Source organism: Melopsittacus undulatus, chromosome 8 (genome assembly GCF_012275295.1).
Source record: "Melopsittacus undulatus isolate bMelUnd1 chromosome 8, bMelUnd1.mat.Z, whole genome shotgun sequence".
Classification (NCBI taxonomy): domain Eukaryota; kingdom Metazoa; phylum Chordata; class Aves; order Psittaciformes; family Psittaculidae; genus Melopsittacus; species Melopsittacus undulatus.
The window spans coordinates 12,863,565-12,886,653 of record NC_047534.1 but is presented as its reverse complement, the minus strand read 5'-3'; the positions used below and the strand labels follow the sequence as shown (position 1 = coordinate 12,886,653).

At 37.7% G+C, this 23,089-nt stretch overlaps 1 protein-coding gene across 6 annotated transcripts in view; it reads right to left on the bottom strand.

Annotated features, from left to right (window-relative positions):
* Positions 1-23,089, bottom strand: part of RBFOX1 (RNA binding fox-1 homolog 1) — a 1,270,800-nt gene that overhangs the window by 118,850 nt on the left and 1,128,861 nt on the right. For all 6 annotated transcript variants that reach the window (XM_034065465.1, XM_034065469.1, XM_034065467.1 and 3 more), the window contains one exon: positions 15,060-15,302. In XM_034065465.1, the coding sequence (XP_033921356.1) occupies positions 15,060-15,302 (243 nt within the window). The remainder of the gene's footprint in view (positions 1-15,059; positions 15,303-23,089) is intronic.

Sequence of the window (23,089 nt, the reverse complement as noted above, 5' to 3'; positions counted from 1 at the left end):
TAAGGGAACTTGAGTCTAGATTCAGTTTGCTACCTGAAAAGATCATCTATAGAGATACTAAAGAACTGGGATAGTAGAAAGCAATTTTATATAGCGGGTGGCCAGGACAGACGTGACTAGTAGGGCCACCTCATTTCCCAGTCATAAGTGTGACATACAAAATGACTTATTTTAACTACAAAGAAGACTTGCTATAGATGCACAGTAAGGATTATTAACATCATCTATAACATTAGCACACAGTGAGTACATGCTACATTTCTAGGCATGTAATCTGTTTGTTGAAAAACCCCAGGCAAATAACTCTAGGCCACAGCCTGCATCTGGATAACAGTTCCAGGCAGAAAAATTCAATGCATTGGGCTAAGGTGGACACATGGGAGCCTAAAATACAGTAAACTTGCTGTCCTGAAAATACGCATTTGGACAAAACCAAAAACAACCACCAAAAAAATACCCCTCCTCCCCTACCAAAAGAAATCTGAAAAAAAAGAACTCCACACCTGGGTTGAAAACAGAAATAATTCTTGTTATGAAGATGATGATGATGATAACAGAAATGCCTTGGCTTTTTCCATTAAAAAGAACAGAGCAGAATCAATGATTCAGACAGCAGTACCTTTGATTGAACGTGTTTTGTCTATGAAACACATTAGTATCTTTGGAAAGTTGACTTTGCTGTACATGCAAAAAGAAAAGTAACATGGGAAATGGCTGTTTCTTTTGTCTAGAGAGAACAGAGAGATAGAATGGATCTGCAACAGTTTGAACTCAGTGGGGAAAAAAGAAAAGACAGCTTAACTCAAAAATGAGAGGAAGAAAATTCTAAAATTGGAAATGCATGATAGAGACAGGAAGAAGCCAATAGAAACATTTTATGCTGGTGTGAAAGTGCTTTTATTGCACACATGAGCCATTTCACAAGTAGGTACGCTGCCAGTTATGTGTTAACTTCAGCAATGTTACCATGAATGGAGCCTACAGCGCTGTTCAGCCTGGAGAAGAGAAGGCTGCATGGAGACCTCATAGCAGCCTTCCAGTATCTGAAGGGGGCTTACAGGGATGGTGGTGAGGGACTATTCATTAGGGACTGTAGTGACAGGACAATGGGTAACGGGTTGAAACTTAAACAGCAGAGGTTTAGACTGGATATAAGGAAGAAATTCTTTACTGTTAGAGTGGTGTAGTACTGGAATGGGTTGCCCAGGGAGGTAGTGAATGCTCCATCCCTGGCAGTGTTCAAGACCAGGTGGATGAAGCCTTGGGTGATACGGTTTAGTGTGAGGTCTCCCTGCCCATGACAGGGGGGTTGGAACTAGATGATCTTGAGGTCCTTTCCAATCCTAACTATTCTATAATTCTATGATTATTATGAACACCAGCATACAACCTTTCAGTTATAAGTGCTTGCAAGACTTATCTCTGAGGTTAAAACCATATTTTCTCACTAAAGCACTGTGCACCATGGTGCAAATCTACCAGGATCTAGTATCACCCATGGTGTAAATCTACTGGGATCTAGTATCACCCACTCTGAGCATCAAGCAATGCTCACACATTAGAAACCATTCAATGTCTTCCTTACAAACATGTTTAATCCTCCAACTTTTAACTTTCTGATTTTGTAAATCAGAAAGAATTTTTTTTAATCCAGGAATTTAAACAAGCCTCTTGAAAAAGCTCCACTAATTGTAATATTCTTTAAATTTATCACTAAGGGGTTACTGATTTTTATTTGTCTTTTACATCCTTTACTTTCAAACACCATCTAATACCTACAACCCTCCTCCCCCCCCCCCAAACACTGTCAAAATGACAATACATTCTTTATTAGAAGGAGAAAAAAGTCACACTTGTATAGAAACCACAAAAGTCCACTATTTCTACTGCTCCAGGCTGGGACAGTTCGCCACCCAACAAAATTAGAAATGAAAGAGCTTCTATATGAGAACAAGGAAATAAAAATATTCAGAGGTGAAACTCTGCATCTGCTAACACTGTCCTTGAAAACTATGTAAGAATGGAAATGAAGGAGAGAGAATCTGTCCATGAAAAACTGTATTTCTCAGCACAACCCAAGTATTTCCATACCCCTAAATCCAAACGAATAAGGACTCTGTGCAAACAGACAACAAAACTGCTGCATTTGCAAGTAAATGTGCAATTCAAAGCAAATTTGTCTGGCCTAAACTATTAATTTTTCCTCAGCTTACGTGAAAAAACACAAAATTTCTTTTTTAATATCATTTCATGTGAAGATTAATACTTTTGAATATTTTAAGTAAATTGAGAGTTTATATTTTTGGTAATAAATCTCTGTAAATAAGGGCAGCAATGATTTTTTTAAATATTAACATATTAACAAATATATAGCATAATTATGAAAAGAAAAATTAGGTGCCCTAGAATGATAACAACTTGAAAATAGTAAATTTGCAGATTTTCCATTTAGTTTTTGTAGTCATCTCTTATCTCACACATTAAGTGCTTATAACGCACAAGATCTTTTATTAACTGAAGCTTCTACTACAAAAGCTTCATCTGCAAACACTAATTAGCACAGACAGACTTAGATCTTTCAGGAAAGCTGGGTGATCATGCCTGCAGTATGCTGCAGTGTGGTAGACATACTGTTTTCAAATCAAATATTTAGATACTATTCTGGAACAGCTGGAACTTACGTGAATCCTTATTAAATTTAATAGCTGACATCTTTTGAAACACTTTTTATAATAGCAAAAAAAGAACACAGGCATAGGAAAGACTTGATGATTGTAACCATGTTTTCCACTTCTCTTTTGATTCAATCAGAAGCATTCTGCTGCATTTTTTTTTTCTTATAAATCAGGAAATAAATTAAAAGTATTTTAATTACAATCCAAAGCAAAAAAAAAGCACAGCAGGAGAAATGCTCCATTCCTCCTTTTCAAGGTATAAGGTATTCTTTTTCCACTGCACCAGCAGGTGTTACTTAGACCTCATGGCCCAGGATGATGAGCAGCTGCCACACAGGTGGTTTAATCCCTCCTTACAAGCATTTTTACAAAACTGATTGCTGTGGCTGTGAAGGACCTGAAGAGTACTTATACATTCTTTGGCCGTTTGGAGATGGATTTTAAATGGGCCTGTCAGAATCTGTATACTGGTGTAAGACTCTGACTTCAGTTCAGAGGCAGCTCCCAGACAGGGAAGAAAAGGATCAGTGGCAGTGGTATGTGTTTCAGTGGATGAGATTTACAGAGGTCTTGGCTGGAAAACCAAATGCATAAGTCTCAAGAGTAGTAGATGGCCTGAGGGATGTCTCAGAAAGCCATAGTGAGGCTTTTCTAAATCAAAAAAGGCAGCACAATATGATGATACTGCAATACAGCTGCACAGGATCCCCTCCAAAAATGCATCTAGAACCAGCAAGATACAGCAATCTAGATCTAAAACCACTATAGAATTCATGTATGTTCTTCTTCACATCAACAATATATTCCCTTCAGAAGATTACATACTCTCCCCATGCCACATTAAAATCAATAGTAGCTGGCTTTGTAACTCCTGGAGTAGAGGGAATGAAAATTAACCACTAGATAACCCTGGAATGAGCAAAAACTGAGAAGAAACAGGAAACAGAGACAAAGCACATATGTTGAAAATTAACATAACAGAAAAACAGAGGAAGATTATACAAAGGGAATAAAGAGTTGTAAAGCTGAAAAGGAAGACAAAACAACTAATATGCACACAAAGAATAAAGCAGGTGAGAAGCAAGCAAAAGGAGAGGCAGGTTTTGCATTTATGCAACTCTTAAACTAGCAATTATTTTATATACCTATATAAACATTCTCAATATATGAAGAAATATTTACCTTATCTCGACCCACAGGCTTTTTGTTGTATTTTCTCTCCACTGTGCTGCTGAAAGAGGCAGTGACAGAGCAGCTTTGGTGGGCACCTGGTGTTCCAGCCAGGGTCAGCCCACTACACCATGTGAAACTCTTGTAAAGACATGGCCATATATAAGTAGGATTAATTCAAGACAGAACAAAAGCAAGTTACTCTCATACTTTCATCTGGGATTTCTACCCATTTCTACTATACATTTATAATTGTAATTTAGTGTTTAGATCTATGAAATTTAAAATGACCACACAAATCCTTCTGCGTATCACAGAAAGACCAAATAAAGAACATTATACATACTAGACTATTGGCTCAGTCTAATTCCTTTTCCAGTAAAGTCTGAAAGGACGAACTTCTGTTTTCTGCATGCATGTCTAGTTAGTAATGAGATTTGTCCTGTGTTTTCTTCTGCCTGTAGTGTGTATATCACCCTGTCATGTCATCAGTCGACAGACCATAAAGGCAGCTTCAAACTTACAGATGGATTCACCTGCTTGCAGGTTAAGCCAAGATAGATTGATGTGCCTCACTACTGTCTTTCTAATACTGACAGACAGCAAAATTAAATCATGGAATCATAGAATAGTTATGGTTGGAAAGGACCTTAAGATCACCTAGTTCCAACCCCCCTGCTGTGCGCAGGGACACCTCACACTAAACCATGTCACCCAAGGCTCTGTCCAACCTGGCTTTGAACACTGCCAGGGATGGAGCATTCACAGATTCCCTGGGCAACCAATTCCAGTGCCTCACCTTACAGTGAAGAACTTCTTCCTTATATCCAATCTAAACTTTGCCTGTTTAAGTCTCAACCTGTTACCCCTTGTCCTGTCACTATAGTCCCTAATGAGTAGTCCCTCACCAGCATCCCTATAGCCCCCCTTCAAATACTATAAGGCTGCTATGAGGTCTCCATGCAGCTTTCTCTTCTCCAGGCTGAACAGCCCCAACTTTCTCAGCCTATCTTCATACAGAAGGTGCTCCAGCCTCCTGATCATCTTTGTGGCCCTCCTCTGGACTTGTGACAATAGTTTCATGTCCTTTTTATGTTGAGGACACCAGAACTGCACACAATACTCCAAGTGAGGTCTCATGAGAGCAGAGTAGAGGGGCAGGATCACCTCCTTTGATCTGCTGGTCACGCTCCTTTTGATGCAGCCCAGGATGCAGTTGGCTTTCTGGGCTGCAAGTTCACACTGAAGCTGGCTCATGTTAAGTTTCTCATCAATCAACGCCCCAAGTCCTTCTCCATAGGGCTGCTCTGAATCTCTTTTCTGCCCAACCTGTAGCTGTGCCTGGGATTGCTCCGACTCAGGTGCAGGACCTTGCACTTGTCATGGTTAAACTTTATAAGGTTGGCATCAGCCCACCTCACAAGTGTGTCAAGGACCCTCTGGATGGCATTCCTTCCCTCCAGAACATCAACCAAACCACACAGCTTGGTATCATCGGCAGACTTGCTAATGTTTGAATCAAGTCACTCTTTCATACTGACCCGAGGAAGGGAACAGATTAAGCAGAGAGAAGTGATAAACCCACACATGAGTAACATTTAATTAAAGTAATTGTGTGGGTAGGTAGGTGGGTATGTGGGAAAACTGAAGAGATGGATGTGTGGAAGAGGGATGGAGACTTGAGAGTATCAACAGAATGTTAAAAAATCTATTCAGGGTTGGGCTGGTGGGGCAATAAATCACTAAGCCATCCTGAACTGTGACCCCCATGTATTCATGCAGGAAAGTAAGTTTATCTCCTTTGTAACCCTGGGCAAAGACTGTCACATTAATAAAAATTCAGCCTTATGATCTAAGGAAGAGAGGAAAACTATCCAAATGATCTTTGTAGCTTTTGACTACCAGCCTTGTTAGTTTTACTTCTACCTGTGCTACTAGACCATTCTAACCCAGTTTCTTGCAAGCAAGGACTAAAGATGTTGCTGGTTAACTGAGAAGTTGCAAGCATATTCTCCTCATGCCATGGCACAAAACACTCAAGGCAATATACAAGTTTATGTGACACTTCCCCCTGGTGAAGGGAGGAATTGACTACTTCTGATAAAGTTGTAAACCATTAATTATCATTTGCATGCCAATTACAAGAGAACAGAAGACATTATTAGTCTTACCAAACCTAGCACAGCCACTCCTGTATTTAGAGAAAATAAGAGCTAATTTTCAACAAAAAAAATCCCCCCATAAGGATCAATTTTAATTGCCATGTTATAATGTGAAGCAAAGATGCGGGAAGTCAAATACAAAGTAAGTTGTAATTAGGTATTTTATCATACCAAGATTCCCTTTGAAATTTATGCTCAGTTTATTCAGTAAAACGTGCAACAAATGTTTTCTCAATACATCAGAAGCTGATGTGCAGCCAAAGCATTTAGATGCCACAGCTACCTAGACTGCATAGAGAAAAGCAAAAGTCAATATTGTAACAAGTAAAAGAATTGCTATGGAGAAGTCAAGAACCCAAGGGACAATACAAAGTACAAGAAAACTCAAGCCCTCTGTTAACTCTTTCAGGCCCAAACAGGAAGAAAATTATAAATTGATCGACTGGCCCATTAAGCTTGGCAGATGAGAAATTAATTGGTCATGCTTTTTAGAAGAATCTTTTCTAGTTACAGTAATATGACTATAACTCTAGTTGACAATGTGATTGAAAAGACTTCTGCAATGTTTTGTGCTTTAAATCTGCCTTAGAGTTGGCTGGAATTACCTGCCTGAGATCTAAGAACTGTTAGTCTGCCTCACACTGAACATTCAGAGGGTACTCAATGGCATTCAGCCAATTTATTTGAGCAACAGGACTAGAGGCCAGAACATAGTTGCGTACTTCATCCTTGGGTGCGTTTTTGTGGTTTTGGTTAGGAGCTTCCATTTTATTACTTCATCCATTTCAAGCATTCAAAAATCATGAGAGGAAGTTTAAATGACAGTATCTCAACCCCTTACTGCCTCCCCCACCCCCAAATAATTACTTTTATGTCTTTTGTTTCAGTATAACATTTGCAATCCTTTCTTGACATGGGAATCAAAAGGAAAAAGAAGTTGAGGCGACACCTAAGTCACAAGGATCGGTTGCCAAGATCTTGGAAGAACACAAGACATGCTGATACGCGTGCAGTGACACAATTAGCTAGCAGCGTAAGCACACTGGATGCCTGCTCACAGAATGACAAGTACTTTCTGGAAGCAAAGCCTAAATTAACTTAGCAACACAAGGAAAAAAGGTAGTTATCTTCTTACCAGGCCAAACAACTAAGTACACAAACAGGAGCTTTATAAAAGGTATCACAGAAAACAGTTGGATAAGGTTCTATGTATCCTTAAGAAGAATCCATTTTAGAGCATGCACTGACACATATGGCTGCTACAGTGAGCAATATGTTCCTGCTATTCCTTAGCATAAGACAGAAATACACACGGGGCACAGTTACAAAATTTATACGCAGGGCTCTCAGCAAGGAAGCCTCTTAAAAGTAATAATGCCTATGATCACAAGTCATTACTGGGCCTCACCAAACTAGCACGGCATAATGTTATCTATCTGGGATGTCAGTTTTGATCACTGCAGAGTAGGAGCTGGACCAGTTTGCTTGCTTCTGCAGCTCTGAAGCACTCAGGGTCTTGAGAAAAGCTCCTGGAAATATTTTCTTCAAGTAGCAGGTGGGACCAAATATAACAGGCAGCTGTTGTGGTAGTAGTATAAATGAAATAGCATACCATGCTGATACAATAGCCTACACCAGCAGGGAATGATTTAGATGAATAAACACTGATGTAACAATTGTCAAAGTATTATCAACTATCTAGCATACCAGTGGCAAACATCTATAGATAAAAATGTGGAACTGAAACAGAATAAAACGCAGGTCATTGATAACAGTTGGCAACACAAAATATCCAGGGGAAATCTGACTTACAAGATCGCTGCTTCCTGGTTAAAAATTCCTAGACCTCTACAGGGGGAGCACAGTCGTGCACTTGCCACTGTCCAGAGAAATGATTGACATGGGTATCGGCACTGCGGTTCTGCCCTGCATACTTTCCACACAGCACTACACACAGAGGCAAGCTAGTCACTTCTCCCCAAGCCACAAAGGCAGTTCCAGGATCTGTGTTCCAGGTGCACTACAAAAACCTACTAGGCAAATGCAGCCTATCCAGAGACAAGGATAACACCAGCTGAGCTCAGCTGCACTGGAAAGTGTCCCACCCACTAGGCACAGACCTGGCATGTTGACTTCAAAGAAGTTTATCTGAAGACAAGAGCAACTACAGATACATAATGAACCAGCAGATTTCGCAGAACTGTCTTTTAAACATCTCTACTTTAATAACACTGTTGTGTCAATGACAACTACTGATTGACACCTGTAAACCAAGTAGGATATAGCCCAATGTTTAATATGGAATAGAATTTTTTGCAACAACTAATGTATGCCACACACGGCAAGGGGATGGCCAGACCAGGAATAAAACAGTAGGAAAGAACAAGAACTAAGCATTAGTTATAAAAGAAAGGTGAGGGAAGGGTAATCAGTTATACCAATATAAAAATACATAAAGAATAGAGCAAGGAAAAGCTAGTAAGAAATAGAAATATGCTTTAGAAAACTGCAGTAACTATCTATCTACCTGTCGGCTTAGATAATGCACCAAAGCACTTTACCATAAATGCTTGTTACTGTCAGTTTTCTTACCCAAATTAAAAAGCACAATAAAGAAATCAGTACCAAGGAAGGGAAATAAAAAAATAAATAAAACCCCACCCACAAAACCCCAACCAACCAACCAACCAAAACAAAACAAAAAAGAACCAAACAAGGAAGGCTGTAACCAAAATCAACATGGTAAATAATATTTCAGTAAACATAATCGCTAAGCCTTCCCAAATACTTGGATGAAGGGGTGGCCTCTGCAACATGACTAAAGAATGCACAAACCTGGACATAATTAACACCAAGAAAATAAACCATCTAGTAGCAAACCATTAATCTCAAAGAATACAGAGATTTCAAGATAAATCAGGGCAACTGTAACAACAGACACCTAGTATCTAATATCTCAGTTATCTTCACAGAAAACTATCAAGTTCAGGCGGTGCCACAGGTGGCATTTTAGTAGTAACCAAGCTGAAATTTCATCATAACAGCAAACCTATGTGAAAAATACCTCATCATCTTCAACGTTCACAGACAACCCACAGCTCTGCACTACACATCTTCTACAAGACTCCAGCAACACTGCATCCAGGAATGCTGTGCTGGGTACCGATTCCGACCACCTTTGAAAAGCGGTATCCACAGAATCACCTAAACCCCTCCAAGTAAAGTGTATCTCCCCTCAGAGCACACAACTTATCAAGTCTTTTCCACTCCTGAAATGTGATGAAGTCAAAGCTCAAGGCAGAAATTCTGCACAATGACCTGTTTTGAATTTATAGTTTTGCATTATAGTTTTCTCTAATGCAAAACTAGAATTAAATTTAGAGCAGAATATTTTCCACATAAATATACACACAAAGCCACAGAGCATTATTGAGAGCATTATTACAAACTCAGTTTTTACTACACAACGAAATTTACTTCCATTATTCTTATAACATACTTTGAATAGGAATGACAAGAACAAATAAACTTTAGTACTACCTGCTTTCTTATATATGCCCAGTCAATGCCCTTTGTACTTATATCCTCATCTCCCACTGGTATCAACAGAAGTTGTGCATGAAAAAACACAGGCAAAAATTGAGAAAGATTTACTTGCAGAGCTATGCACATACAATAAGTTTGCATATATATATATATATATACACACACATACATAGGTAAAAGATGTTTTCACATTTCTTAAAATTATCAAATACCCTACTTAAAATTATTTAACTACTCAAAATAACCCTCAAAATCACTCTGAAAAAACTCCAAACATGGTATTTTTACTGTAACTTTGTAGCACACTTTGTAACACAGCCTTCTTGAAAGAATCAATTTACTATTCTTGTTAACGACTAAAAGCATGCTTGATGCATCAAGTATAGTATAGCCAAAAAGTCTACCAGCACTTAAATAACCCAGGCCTGGATGAGTATTGATTATGCATATACTCAGATGGACTACTTCCTTGATTAAAGTTAAACAAACACATGGATCCAAAAAGATGAAAACCATATTATTCAGAGAAGACTTGAAGTAATTTCTGACAGTATTTTATTACACACAGATGATTTTATATTATTTTAGCTAAATCATCATGTCTTTAAACATTTACTTCCCTTTCACCCTGTGCATTTTCTTCTGTTTCATAGCATCACACTACAAAGTTAGCAATCCCTATACAATCTAAGTACCTCTTATGCCCAACACTTACCCTAACAGAATACTGTTTTACACTATTTTATCAAAATACTAGATTAAAAAAAATTCAGTAGGAAATACATGTTTGGGAAGTAAAAGAACATTTCTATTCCTACATCTTCACTGCTAAATGAATGCTAAATGTTTCACTGCTAAACGGGGCCTACAGGGTTGCTGGTGAGGGACTATTCATTAGGGACTGTAGTGATAGGACAAGGGGTAACGGGTTGAAACTTAAACAGCAGAGGTTTAGACTGGATATAAGGAAGAAATTCTTTACTGTTAGGGTGGTGAGGTACTGGAATGGGTTGCCCAGGGAGGTTGTGAATGCTCCATCCCTGGCAGTGGTCAAGGACAGGTTGGATGAAGCCTTAGATGATATAAGGTCAGGTGTCCCTGCCCATGGCAGGGGTTTGGAACTAAATGATCTTAAGGTCCTTTCCAACCCTATCTATTCTATGATTCTATAATGTCCATTAAATTATATTTGAATTAGTTAAGCATACCATGCAGAAAAGTAAAACCCTAAAAATATAAGAACATTCTGTACTCCTCAACTGCAATTTTCAAAGTGCTTGCTAGTCAGTTCAAGCAAAAGCAAGCAAGAAAATGTTCTTTCTTAACTGAAAAGAACTTTGGAATTAAACTACAAGAGAAGTGTAAGGATAGTGGCATGGTTTTTCATAAGACTGTATTATTCAACTTGCTCAGACCATATGGTATCAAGATGCCCAAGCCAGCTGGAAGTGCACAGAAAGTCAGTGCTACAAATGACAAAAGCTACCCAGAGCATTATATTCAGACATTATGTTTGCTCCCTGGAGAAGCTCAAGGTATGAAAGGGTTTGTACAATATTTTGTTATAAAAAGTAAAATCCAAGAGGAAAAAAAGGATCACTTCCTATTAAGCTCTCAACAAAATATGTTCTGAATCAAATAAAAGCATGCATTCTTTTCTGATGAGATCTGTCTACTTTCATAGCGTATAAAAAACACTGTATATTCTGTAAGGCTGTATTCATTAATGTCCCTCACCAACTCAAAAGTCTGACTCAAACACTCTCTTTTTGGCTTGGAAGTACTTTACACACATTTTGAAAGACTCTGAATGACCAAAGGCAACATAGGAAACCCTTACTAGAGCCTACAGATTCTACTTGTAAGGAAATCAAGACTATAGACTATATTAATAGCATTCTACTGTGCACAAAATCACAACCCTGTAATAAAACTGATTATTGGAATCTTGTTCAATTTGTAGCAAATGGAATACTGACAGTGGTTCCTGCTGCACCATAATCACAGTCTGTTGCAGTAAAGAACTCAAGAATTTACATGGAACCATTTGATTTTTATCTGTATTATTTGTATTTTTACTAGGGTTTTGGTTGCACTAGACCCAATGTGATCTCTAGCTTCACTGCATGATTCTTTCAGACAAGAAGAAAGAAATTGGGACACACAAAGAAATCCAGAGCTTGTGTCTACCTTCAGCCTGGATTGAGACCTTCATGAATGAGTTTAAGTAATTACTGCTAGTGGTTCTACAAATTAGGTAATTGCCCTGTAGTTTATTAATTTCATATTTCAAAATCAAAGATCAATTATTAATGGTATATCCAGCTTCACATTTATATAATTATGCATGTGAATAAGGAAATTTAGAAAAATTGATATGGCCTCCAAAGCTTGTCTAATCTATGTTATTTGCAACAGTATTCTTTCATGAATTACTGATCATTTTATTATTTTTCTTTTAAATGCATGTAATACTGCCTACTGAAAGGAAACTGTAAATTTATCGGTACCCCGGACACTACCAAACAAATGCCACTATGTCCCCATATCAGTTCCACTTAAAATTTTGTAAGACTGGAAATCAACGATTCTCAAAGCTAGCAGGAGCTTGAAAGAAACATGCCCCATCAATGACAAAGACCACACAGAGTTACAATCATAGAATCATAGAATAGTTAGGATTGGAAAGGACCTCAAGATCATCTAGTTCCAACCCCCTTGCCATGGGCAGGGACACCTCACACTAAACCATATAACCCAAGGCTTCATCCAGCCTGGTCTTGAACACTGCCAGGGATGGACCATTCACTACCTCCCTGGGATGTTCACACAATGCTGTTGAAGCTCTATTTCATAACATAAAAACTTATGTTATTTAATCTACAGAGATGTACACAGCTGGACCCTCATAATATTATGAAACCCATGTCAAATATACCTGGGATCCATCTGCACATACCTATTTAAAATGTCTCCACAGTGTGTTAAGTGCAATACTAATTAGACACAGCATAACGGAGTTTAGATCTAGGTACCCCTAATTAAATTGTGCAAACAGTATTTGACTGTAAATTTGTAAAACTGACTGGTGAGAAATGTTAAAAGTCAAGGCTACTTTGAACAACAGAGATTCATAAAGATACACTTCTTGTAAACTTGTATTTTCAAAGCATTATTCTCCAGAGAGGGAAAGTATCCACAACTTTTAATATAACACTGCAATTTAGAAAAAGTATCTTCTTAAACAAAACAAAACAAAACAAACTTTCTCAAAAATAACCTAAAGTCACAAGTAAGGAAACCTAATTCTTTATAAACTGCATGGAAGCTACTTCAAAAAGTTACATGTGTTCCTCTGTAAGAAAGGAAACAGGAAGGCAGAAGAAGGATCCACAACAGAAGAGTAAATAACTATAGTATATTCCCCAAATACAAAAGGTTAGTGGAATTGAAGTGTTACGCTTTAGAGGATGGAAATTCACTCCAAGTGGAACTAGAAAGGAGAGAGTGTATGACAGATAAAATACAAGCTGGGTAAGAGGCAGGCCAAAAGGAAGGAAGAGCAGACAGCAAAGGATATGAAAATAAGTACTATACTATTAGTATATCATAAGCAGGAAGCTTTCAGGGGAATCGCTGGATTTGCTAAAGCTGGGACTGAACAGAGCACTTGAAGATGATTCACGACAACCCAAATTATGTCTTCACATCTGCCTTTGTCATGGAAAATGTTGGAAAAACACATACCTGACTTTTCTGATAAAGAAATGAATATTTCTTCAAACTGCGAAATCCAAAGGGGTGAAGAAACACAATAAATTGAAAGCAACAAAAGATGAGGGATGAGTTCCTGTCCCACTCATGTTGACGGGTGTTTTACCATTGGTTTTAGCACTGACAGGCTTTTACTTCAGAACTGAACAGCAAACAGACAAACAGACCAACAGCTTCAAAAAATGAGAAAGCTGAGCTGGGCATCACAGTGTGCTGCTGAATGTGTAGCAGTGGTCACAAGAGCAATCAAAATAGTAGAATAGAAAAAGAATGAGATTAGGACGGCAAGAAACACAATATTCAATATCCAGTATCTTCTCGAGTATCTATTCCGCTTAGAGTTCCTCCTCAGAACCAATGACAGTGGCATAGAAGGAGTTTGACAACAATCAAAAATTATTATGGAAGAAAACTTAAAAAGATGGAATGAACCAGAAGTTAGCTTAGCAAAGAGATGGCTAAGAGGGAACACTGCAAATAATACTATGAGATATACGTAAACAGGATGCTCTTCAAACTAAATTTTCTTATACTAGAGGAAAGGGACAATTGGAGCAATAAAAAATTACCAAGTCAGAAAAACTGAAACATTTTACTGCATAAGCCACAAACCTGTGTCATTAATTTACAAGCACATCTCCATGATAATAGCAAGGAATATTGTTTTGTGCTTTTGCTATTGCTTTTCTTTCTTGTTTATACCCATATAAAATAAAACAGTGACATGGCAATAAACATAGACCTTCAGAACAACTCATTTAAGGGAACATGTCTTCCTCTTGCCCTAATGCATGAAACATTTTAGGTTGAGATATTCCATGGGAGGCATGATGAGGAATGGAGCATGGCTGCGTCAAGGCTGTGGACAGCTAGTAGAGATGTCCAAGCACACGCTCATATTGCAGGGTGCTGCCTGTTTTGTGCTAGACCCTACACGTGTAACACATGTGGTGATGGCTCAGAAAGCTGCCAGCTGTTGGCACTGATATATTTGGTCCCAATCTAGAATTAAGACAGAAGCACTAAACTATCAATGTGTGAAATGTCTGACTTAAATTACAAGGTAGGGCCATCCAAGGAGTCTCTTGCATAATTCATGACACTTCAAAACTTCACATATAAATCAAATACAAGGAAAGTCTATAATTTCTGCTCTGTTGAGCACAGATCCATGCACAACTTTGGTAATGGTTGCACGAACAAGCTCTCTAGAAAATACAGTATTACAGACATGATCTTCACATTGCTCATTCACACAGTTCCACAAGTAGTTTTAGCACAATACCTTTAAATGGACTTTTCTACAGAAAACTACTCATAAGTCTCAAGAATACAGAGGTCACTAAAAATAACAAAATTAGCCTGTTTTCAGGGTGTGTGCTTGTGTTTTCCAAATGAATACTTACAATCACTCTTTTGCAATTTTTTTCCATACTGGACTTAGTCAAATTTTATTCTATGATCCGTGGGCTTGCTATTAATCATTTCATCTGTCTAATACCATAGAAAAAAACCCTACAGACTCTGCAAAGCTCCCATGCTTCCTAAGAGGCTCCAAAACCACCAAAATTGTGTTCTCCAAGCTCAACGATAAAATTGGACCAATTTTCAACCTTGAAATGGTAAGTCTGATACAAATTAAGTGCAAAACTGTTCAGTGTAGCGTAAGAATGCTATCAATAAAAACACATGTAAGTGGAAGCATACTGCTTTAGAAATAACCTTGACTTACTGTGGCTGTGCCGGAGACAGTTTGTGCATTTGTGTCAGCTGCACTCTGTTCGGAGTGTGTCTGAGCAGAAGGGTACATGTTTAACGTGTGCTCTGGAACAGTGGTTTGGCCTGTGTAGTCTGGAGCTGGATGAGGATGTGGGGCTGTGTATTCTGCAGGGATACCATTCTGAGGTGGCGCAAACTGGGCTGAGGCATAAGGCTGTGCCATTGTGTCAGGAGGTGCTGTAGCTTCCTGATTACCCTGTAAAAATCAAAGGAAAAAAAAAGGAAAAAGAAATGTGATGTGAGATAAAATAAGCGATTATCCTACACAGGTAACACAGAAAGTGATGGCAGTGCTGTTAAGACTGCTGGCCTGAAAAGGGCACAATGGCTGTATCTTGAAGAGAAAATTTCTTATCTGAATTAAATCCATTTTGCTAATCTTATTACATTTAGACAAAAAAATCTTCTGTTCTCTGGATAACTGTAGACTATTCTTCAACTGGGAAAGGTCAATGTCTCAACTTGGACAATGAAGAGGGACAAGGCTCAGTTTATTCCAGAAGATACTGAGTACAACTGCCAATGCAGGGCTCTGACAAGGCTAGCCCATAGTCTGCGATCCATCCTGACTTACCATCTGCATAACTCAATACAAACAATCTACATGTAGAGCAGGATCTGGATACATACTGTTAACATAACTGTATACTGAAAATATTTATATGAAATAATGTTCTATGAGATATTTAGAAATACTATCATGTACACTGTATTGAACAAATGAATGCTACAAATACAAAAAATAATGAGATCAAATCAAAATATTAAACATTTGAATCTAGAAATGCATCAGAGATAAAAAAAAATTTAAATTAAGATAAAAATCTTTAAAGAAAAATTCTATGTTGCAGGCTGGCAAAAGAAGTAAATTTAAAAATTTTTAAAGCTTTAAATATGAAGACAATTGTATATCATTTGCATATTCCAATTAAAAACAAATGCCCTCATCTTTTTCTAGATAGACCCATCTTTCTGTCTGATGGATAGATGAGCATGCTCATTTATCAATCAGTGACTTCTGACTCAGTACTCTGCTCATACCACACAGTAATAACTCTAGGGGCAGAAATGTATACAATAGTTTCAGAACCTGTATAAAAGATGTCCAAAAGGTGATGCTGTAGATGACACAGCATCAGAGGCCATTAATACAGGGACAACCCCAAACTCAAGATGAGCTGACATACACGATAAAATTATCCATCTAAATATCAAGCAGTGTAAAAATGAATATTTGAGTAAAAGTTCAATTATTTTTTAGAATACTATGTTATTAGTCCACCAAAGCATGTACAAGTACTTGCACAGGACTGCTGTAAGGATTTTGCTTATTTGTACTCATCAGACCTTGATTTCCTCATTTCAAAATAGGCTGGCTAAATAAAAGACATTCTTTCACATTTCATATTTACGAATATTTTCAGCCAATTTCAAGTAATTCAGCCATCAGTTCTCTGACGTGACTGGTCCTAAACTCAAGAGCTTTTAAATATTTGCAAAATCACAGCACAGGAATACAGCTTTGTACAGGGCAGGTTTAGAAAGGAAAAATAAATTTTCCTTTGCAAAAGGCATTTAGTGTGCCCTAAAAAATTAAAACTTTATGTCAGCAACCAAACACTCCCTAATTTTTTCCCATCTTTGCTACTATTTCAGTGGTCTTGAGCAAGTAGTTTGCTTTATTCAACCATCTTTAAAATGAAAACAGTGACATTTACCTCCTTCACAGGGTTAAGTCACTAAGGCTCATTTGAATACATCTACAAGCATTTCAAGGTTAATGCTACACTGAAAATTGCCCTTTTTAGCTTTCAGTGGAGGTCAAAAACTCTTGTAAATGTATACTTATACCCCCTTATATTAAAATGACAAGGTCCCTTTTCTTGTTTCTTTTACCTAACATTTTCACTATTTTAAAAAAAAAATCCAGATGAAGTTAAACCCAGCAATGACTGGATTACACAAGAGACATTTATTAAATGTTAAAGAAGTATTTTTAAAACTTGTGAAGAAGGCGGGTGACCTTAAATTTTTTAATCAACTGCTTCAGGAAGGACTTCAACAAGTAGTAAGAATGAACAACAGTAAACCAAACTTCTGCCTATATAAGCATTTTCACTGTGCTGGCTTTGAAACATGGTAGCTGATTACTGCTGGTCCTTAAACTATCCCTTCATGTCAAATGTTAAACATGGCATTAGAGTCAGCAGCTGTTAAAAAAGAACAATAATGGCAACAAAGGGACCAAGGGCTAATGTCCAGGTGCACTTGATCTAAAGGCTTTTATACTACTCAAGTCCTAAACCAGATGTTGCTGAGCCCCCCTACTGTTTCTCATTAACCTTGACAGCAGTTCCATGAGACCCTAATTAATATTCAAAGCATTCACACTCAGTGCTAATTACAGCTAATATTTAATTAAGAGGGTTGAACTTTTATATTAGTTTTACCAGCAAATTCCAAACAATTCACTTCTTAGATTTATTGTGAAAGGGCACACTGCGCTGGCAGTTCCAGCACCTTCATGGCACTGAGACTCTTCTGCCTCTTTCATTAGACTTGTTAAGCTGAGGTCTGGATCACTTATTTACACCTAAGATCTCATCAATAAGTCAACAGTGAAGGGTCAGGGGTTGGTTTGGTTTTGTCTGGATTTTGGTTTCGCTTGGTTTGTTTGTTTGCTTGATACATATGCGACTTCTAGGTACTTTGGGATTTACAGCCTTGCCATTAAAAAAGCACATAAACCTCACCATTCTTAGAGTAGAAAACTGTCATGCAAGATCTCTACTTGCACTGCATGGTCATTAAATTGGCTGTGTTTTTTTTTTGGAGGGGAGGTGGAAGGAAAGGATGGAAACACAAAATTATATTTGCACACTCTACTGTGGACCTCAAGTTTAAAATGATAACAACATATCTGAGTTGTTAATCTTTTAAAATCAGTGTCTACTGTAGCCTTTCTTTGCCTTTAAAAATCAGTGTGAATTTATGATTCACAATTAATTCAATAAACACAGTATCATAACGAAGTATAAAACCATATATGTATAAACATGTTCTCTACTACTCACATGGGTATCAAGTGAATAGCTTATTATTGAGAAGATGAATTTATATCGAGGACAATGCAGTGTCAGCTAGATACACATTTCTATATACATGTGATTGATGGAAATTCCAGACTACACAACAGTCTGATACATTTGAGTAGATTTTAAACAATCTTTAAATACAATCACCTAAAATGTCCCTTTGTTGTGCTCTTTAAAATTCAGTGAACTTAAACAAATAAATGGAATGATAGATTGAATGCATTAAGATGAAAATACCAAACGGTCCTAAAATCAACAGGAAATATTGAGGCTAAATTAGCCTATGAACTCAGGTATCAGAGTAATCTCCAAACTGTGGGTGATAGTACACAGACATTGCTTAATACAACCTAGGCATGAGAAGCTAAACAGAAGTTGCCCCTTCAGACTCAGTTTCAAGTATCTTTAAGAATAAATGATCCCTTAATGCTCACTTTGTGCATTAAAAAAAAAAAAAAAAAGTGGTTGTTGGCAACAGAAAGAAGAACAAAGGATGGCAGACAGTCAGGCTCTGCTAAATGTTCTGGCCCGCATTTTAATGAAAAACACATTTCAACTGAAAAATATGCTTTACGTGGCAGTGTATAAAATCCGATTTATTGCTTTCTGGTTAAATGTTGAACTCTCCAGAACAAAAAAAGAAAGGATTCCAATGATGTAGGTAGGTGAAGTCGCTCCTATTCCGTATATATTAACTCTACTTGAAGAAGAGCTTAGAATTTAAAAAATGCTTCTAGTATCTCAGATCTCAACATGCCTTTTCAGCATCTTCTGCTCTGAAAGGATTTCATAATTAAGAAACGCATGAAAAGTGTCAAAACATAATAAAGCAAGCTTGTTGTATTTGTACACAAAAGAGAGAGCACAGAAAACATTACTTATGCAGTGCTCCACATTCGCAGCATAAAAATCTATTCAACGAAAACCTTTCTGCTTGCCTGCATTTTAAAGTCTAACTAACAGTTTATTGTTTGTTTTACTCTATTTTCTGTTTGGTGCGTTCTGTTACTTTGGCAAGAGATATTTCACATTTAGAGAAAGCCTCTCATACTGTAGCTAAATGAGCCAAACTGCATCATATCCTTAGGGCACGGAAACAAGAAAATTGCAACATTGCTCTGTAAACGTGCTGGTTATAAGAATGGCTCCGTTAGATATATCAAGCATAGCAGATATATAATCACCGCCATAGTTTGCTCTCTTTCAGACTTAAGCAATAAAACATGTATTAGAAGTCTTGCATGCAGTGGTGCAGCTGGTTACAAGAAATGCCCTGGCTTGACTAAAATCATGAGTTTTAAGTGAAAATAAAAGTGAAAATACCTGCTGTACCATCCTGCTCCCTTTATTCTCCATAAACTTAGCAGCTGCTCTAGTCCCAGGCCATACAGCATCTGCCCAAAGCAAGCATCAATTACAGATGAGGGCGTGTGAGCAATGCAATGTGTGCCTGAGTGTGGATGATAGGGGTGTCGAAGGAGGGGGAGCTAATGCCGGGCTTACTGACCTCCCTCTCAACATCTGACTGCTCCCAAAACCTAATCCAGATGGGACTCTTTCAGTTTGCTGGGCCTCGCCCCATCAATCACAGAAGGCCACTCCTCTGTCTCCTGCTACTAGTTATAGAGTGCACCACTGAGCAGATGATTACACACAGAAGAAAAAACACAGCTTGACTACATTAATACCTGTTTAAAAACATTAGAAACGTTATTATGTATGATGCCAGAAGCTGAACATTTTGTTTTAAGACAGCTGTATTCAAAGTTACAACCCCTGCTAAACAGCCAGTGCTTTGGCTTTTTGATAGCCACGATGTACAGCAACATGTGTACGTTTCTATGTGATTAATTTGTCTGACATGTGGTAGAGAAAATACCAATAAGATTTCTATTTTAAAACTGCTGAACTCCACAAGTAAACCATCAATATTGAACTAGCCTGGTTTAGATTAAATGTACTTTATCCTTCCATACAAATGAAATATTGTTTCCTTTTTTGTTTCATTTCATGACATCCCTTTTGCTTAACAGGGAAATATTTCAGAAATGCTTCCAAGGCTTACTTGTGTGAGACACTTAAAGCAACTCACTTTAAGCAACACTTCACTATTAAAGGAACTTTCCTAGATGCTCTGGAGGTAGTTTTAAAATGATTAAACTAAGTCACATAATAAACAAACAAATGAACAATAAAAAAACAAAATACCCCAAATACAAAACAAAAATCCCCAAACCAACCAAATAAGAAGATACAAACAGCACCTAAGCATACACATTTATTGCTACTCTCTCATGGACTGCCTACAGATGCAAGAATTCAGAAACAGGGCAGTCATGTAACATGGGAATTATTCTTGCAAATGTTCAAATTCTAAGGGTTGGTCAGAATAGCAGATAAATAGCCATCAATTCATTATTAAACTTATATTCCAGCTGAAATTTATTGGATTTCTTTAAAGTGGCAGTGTAATACTTCCAGATTTGTTGCTGGTACTCCCCAGTTAATGATAATAAAAACAGCCACTTCAATTTTTTCAGAAGGAACCAGACATCCAGCCATATTGGACCAATAATCACAACTGACTGACTCTGCGAGCTTTCTCTGTTGTAGCTTAATTATCTGACCAGGCCACTTGACTCAGATCATTTGCTTCTGCAATCATACAAAATGAATTCTCCAGCCACAGCCCTTTTTTGGGAGGTTCAGTACAAAGCCAAATTCATATTTCATTTAAAAAACAATCTCCTCCCAAAGGTTATCCTCAAAACTATGAAAGATAAATCAAAATAATTGTTTTTCTTAAAAAAGCACAGGGGAAAAAGCTAGTAGTAAGCTTTACAAGAAAGTGCCATCTCTTTACTCCCATTACAAGGAAACATTTACTTCTTTTTGTCTTTTTCACATATAGTGTATTCCAGTAAAAGCCTTTGCTCTTGCTACTGCTACATATACATTTGAAGATGGAATGTTAATTTTGTGTCAGTGCCTGAAGTATGGAACAGACTAACTAATGAAACATTACAACACCTTGCAATGTAGGAAGGTTATATACGTTTACTTACATTTAACAGAAGGAGACAAATAACTTACCAAAACCTAGGTCCTATTCTGAATTCCTGCCCACATTCATGACCACACGGCATTACGGATTTACAGATACATTCAAAGAAAGCATTCCCTCTGACACCTCCTTTCTTTCCAGTTGTCACTACTGAAACTAACACTTTCATGATGCTGTGATATATTACACTAGCTTTCCTTGTCCTACATGACCATTCTTTCTCCTGCTATTTCCAATGGCCCAAATGGACATGACTGTCACTCTGCATTGTTTTGCTTCCACATTACCACCCAAATTACCCTTTTCCTTTTTAAACTTAAGTTTTCTGCCTGTCCTACACTTTCTCCAGCTCTGACTCTTAAGTATTTTATAATGGTCATCTCAACTGCAGCTCAATCTTCTATTCCATCAACCAGCATTTTCCTTTTCTAAATACATGGAAAGGTTTTTCCATCACATTTTGAAAATATGAGCCATCAAAATTGTCTGAAGATCCATATAGAAAGAGAATCTTGTTAAATGTCCCATCCCTGGAACTGTTCAAGGCCAGGTTGGACAAGGCTTTAAGGAACCTGGTCTAGTGGAAGGTGTCCTTGCCCATCGCAGGGGTTGGAAATGGATGACCTTCAAGGTCCCTTCCAACCCAAACCATTCTGTGAGTCTACAATTCTATGAATATACAGCATTCAGGAAACACACTTGCAAACTGGAGAGTTCAGTGGATCTGTTGCTAAGGCATCTAGAGAGCAGAGGACATGGCATATGAGGAGAGGCTGTGGGAGCTGGTTTAGCATAGCCTGCAGAACAGAGGGCTAACAGACAACTCTGTTGCATCTCCACCAACTTGGAGAATGGTTACAGAGACAGAACCAGATCTTTCCCAGATGTACACAGTGGAAGAGCAAGAGGCAACAGTCAAAAGTGGCAGAAAGCTAAATTCTGGTTAGCTATAAAGAATAAAATAATGAGTACGAGGGAAGTTCAGCACTTGCTGTTCAGAACGGCTGTTGCATCTTGGGAGACTTTGAAAACTCAACTGGACAAGCTACAGTCTTATATAGCTACCCCTGATTAAAAAAGGATGCTGGGATTAGATGGCCTCTGAAGTCCCTGTCCAACCTAAATTATTCTGTTACTCCATGTGGTTTTGACAATAGCAGAAAAGCTTCAAAATGGATTTTATACTTTTATCCTATATGTTTGCTTTCCTTATACAAGATTTACTGACAAGGAGACCAGCTACAACTTCTAGCCTGCTGTCTCACCTTAAGAGATGGCATCTTGGTTCTTTGAGACAGATCTGGAATGCTTTCTTAGAATAATGTATTTACATTGGTTCAATCCATGGCCAGAACAGTATGGAAGTGGCAATTGCTATAGTGCACGCAAGACGAGTTTAAGAAACACTGCAAATTAGTGTTGTGAACTTTGACATGACTTAATTTTCTCCAAACTGCCACCATTTTCATCATAATAGAGCAACACTGCCTTGACAACTCTATTTCCACAGAAAGGAGTATTTTTCTCTTCCTTCTAGATCATCTCTAAGACAGTAACTACTCCAGGCATGTAAGATTTCTATCTTTACCTGTAATTTTTCTACTGAAATGAAATTTTATTCTATGTCATATATTACTTCATTGAAAATCACTGCCACCTCCTAAAGCTGAACTGTAGTAAAGCTAGTATGTCCATTTCTACAAGAAACGGGTTGAAAAAGCAAGTTTATTTTTTTTTTGGTACTGCAATACCGATTAAAGATCTGTGTTTTTTAAAGCTGGATCAGTTCCCAAATCAGTTCATAAGCAACTCTAATAACAGAAG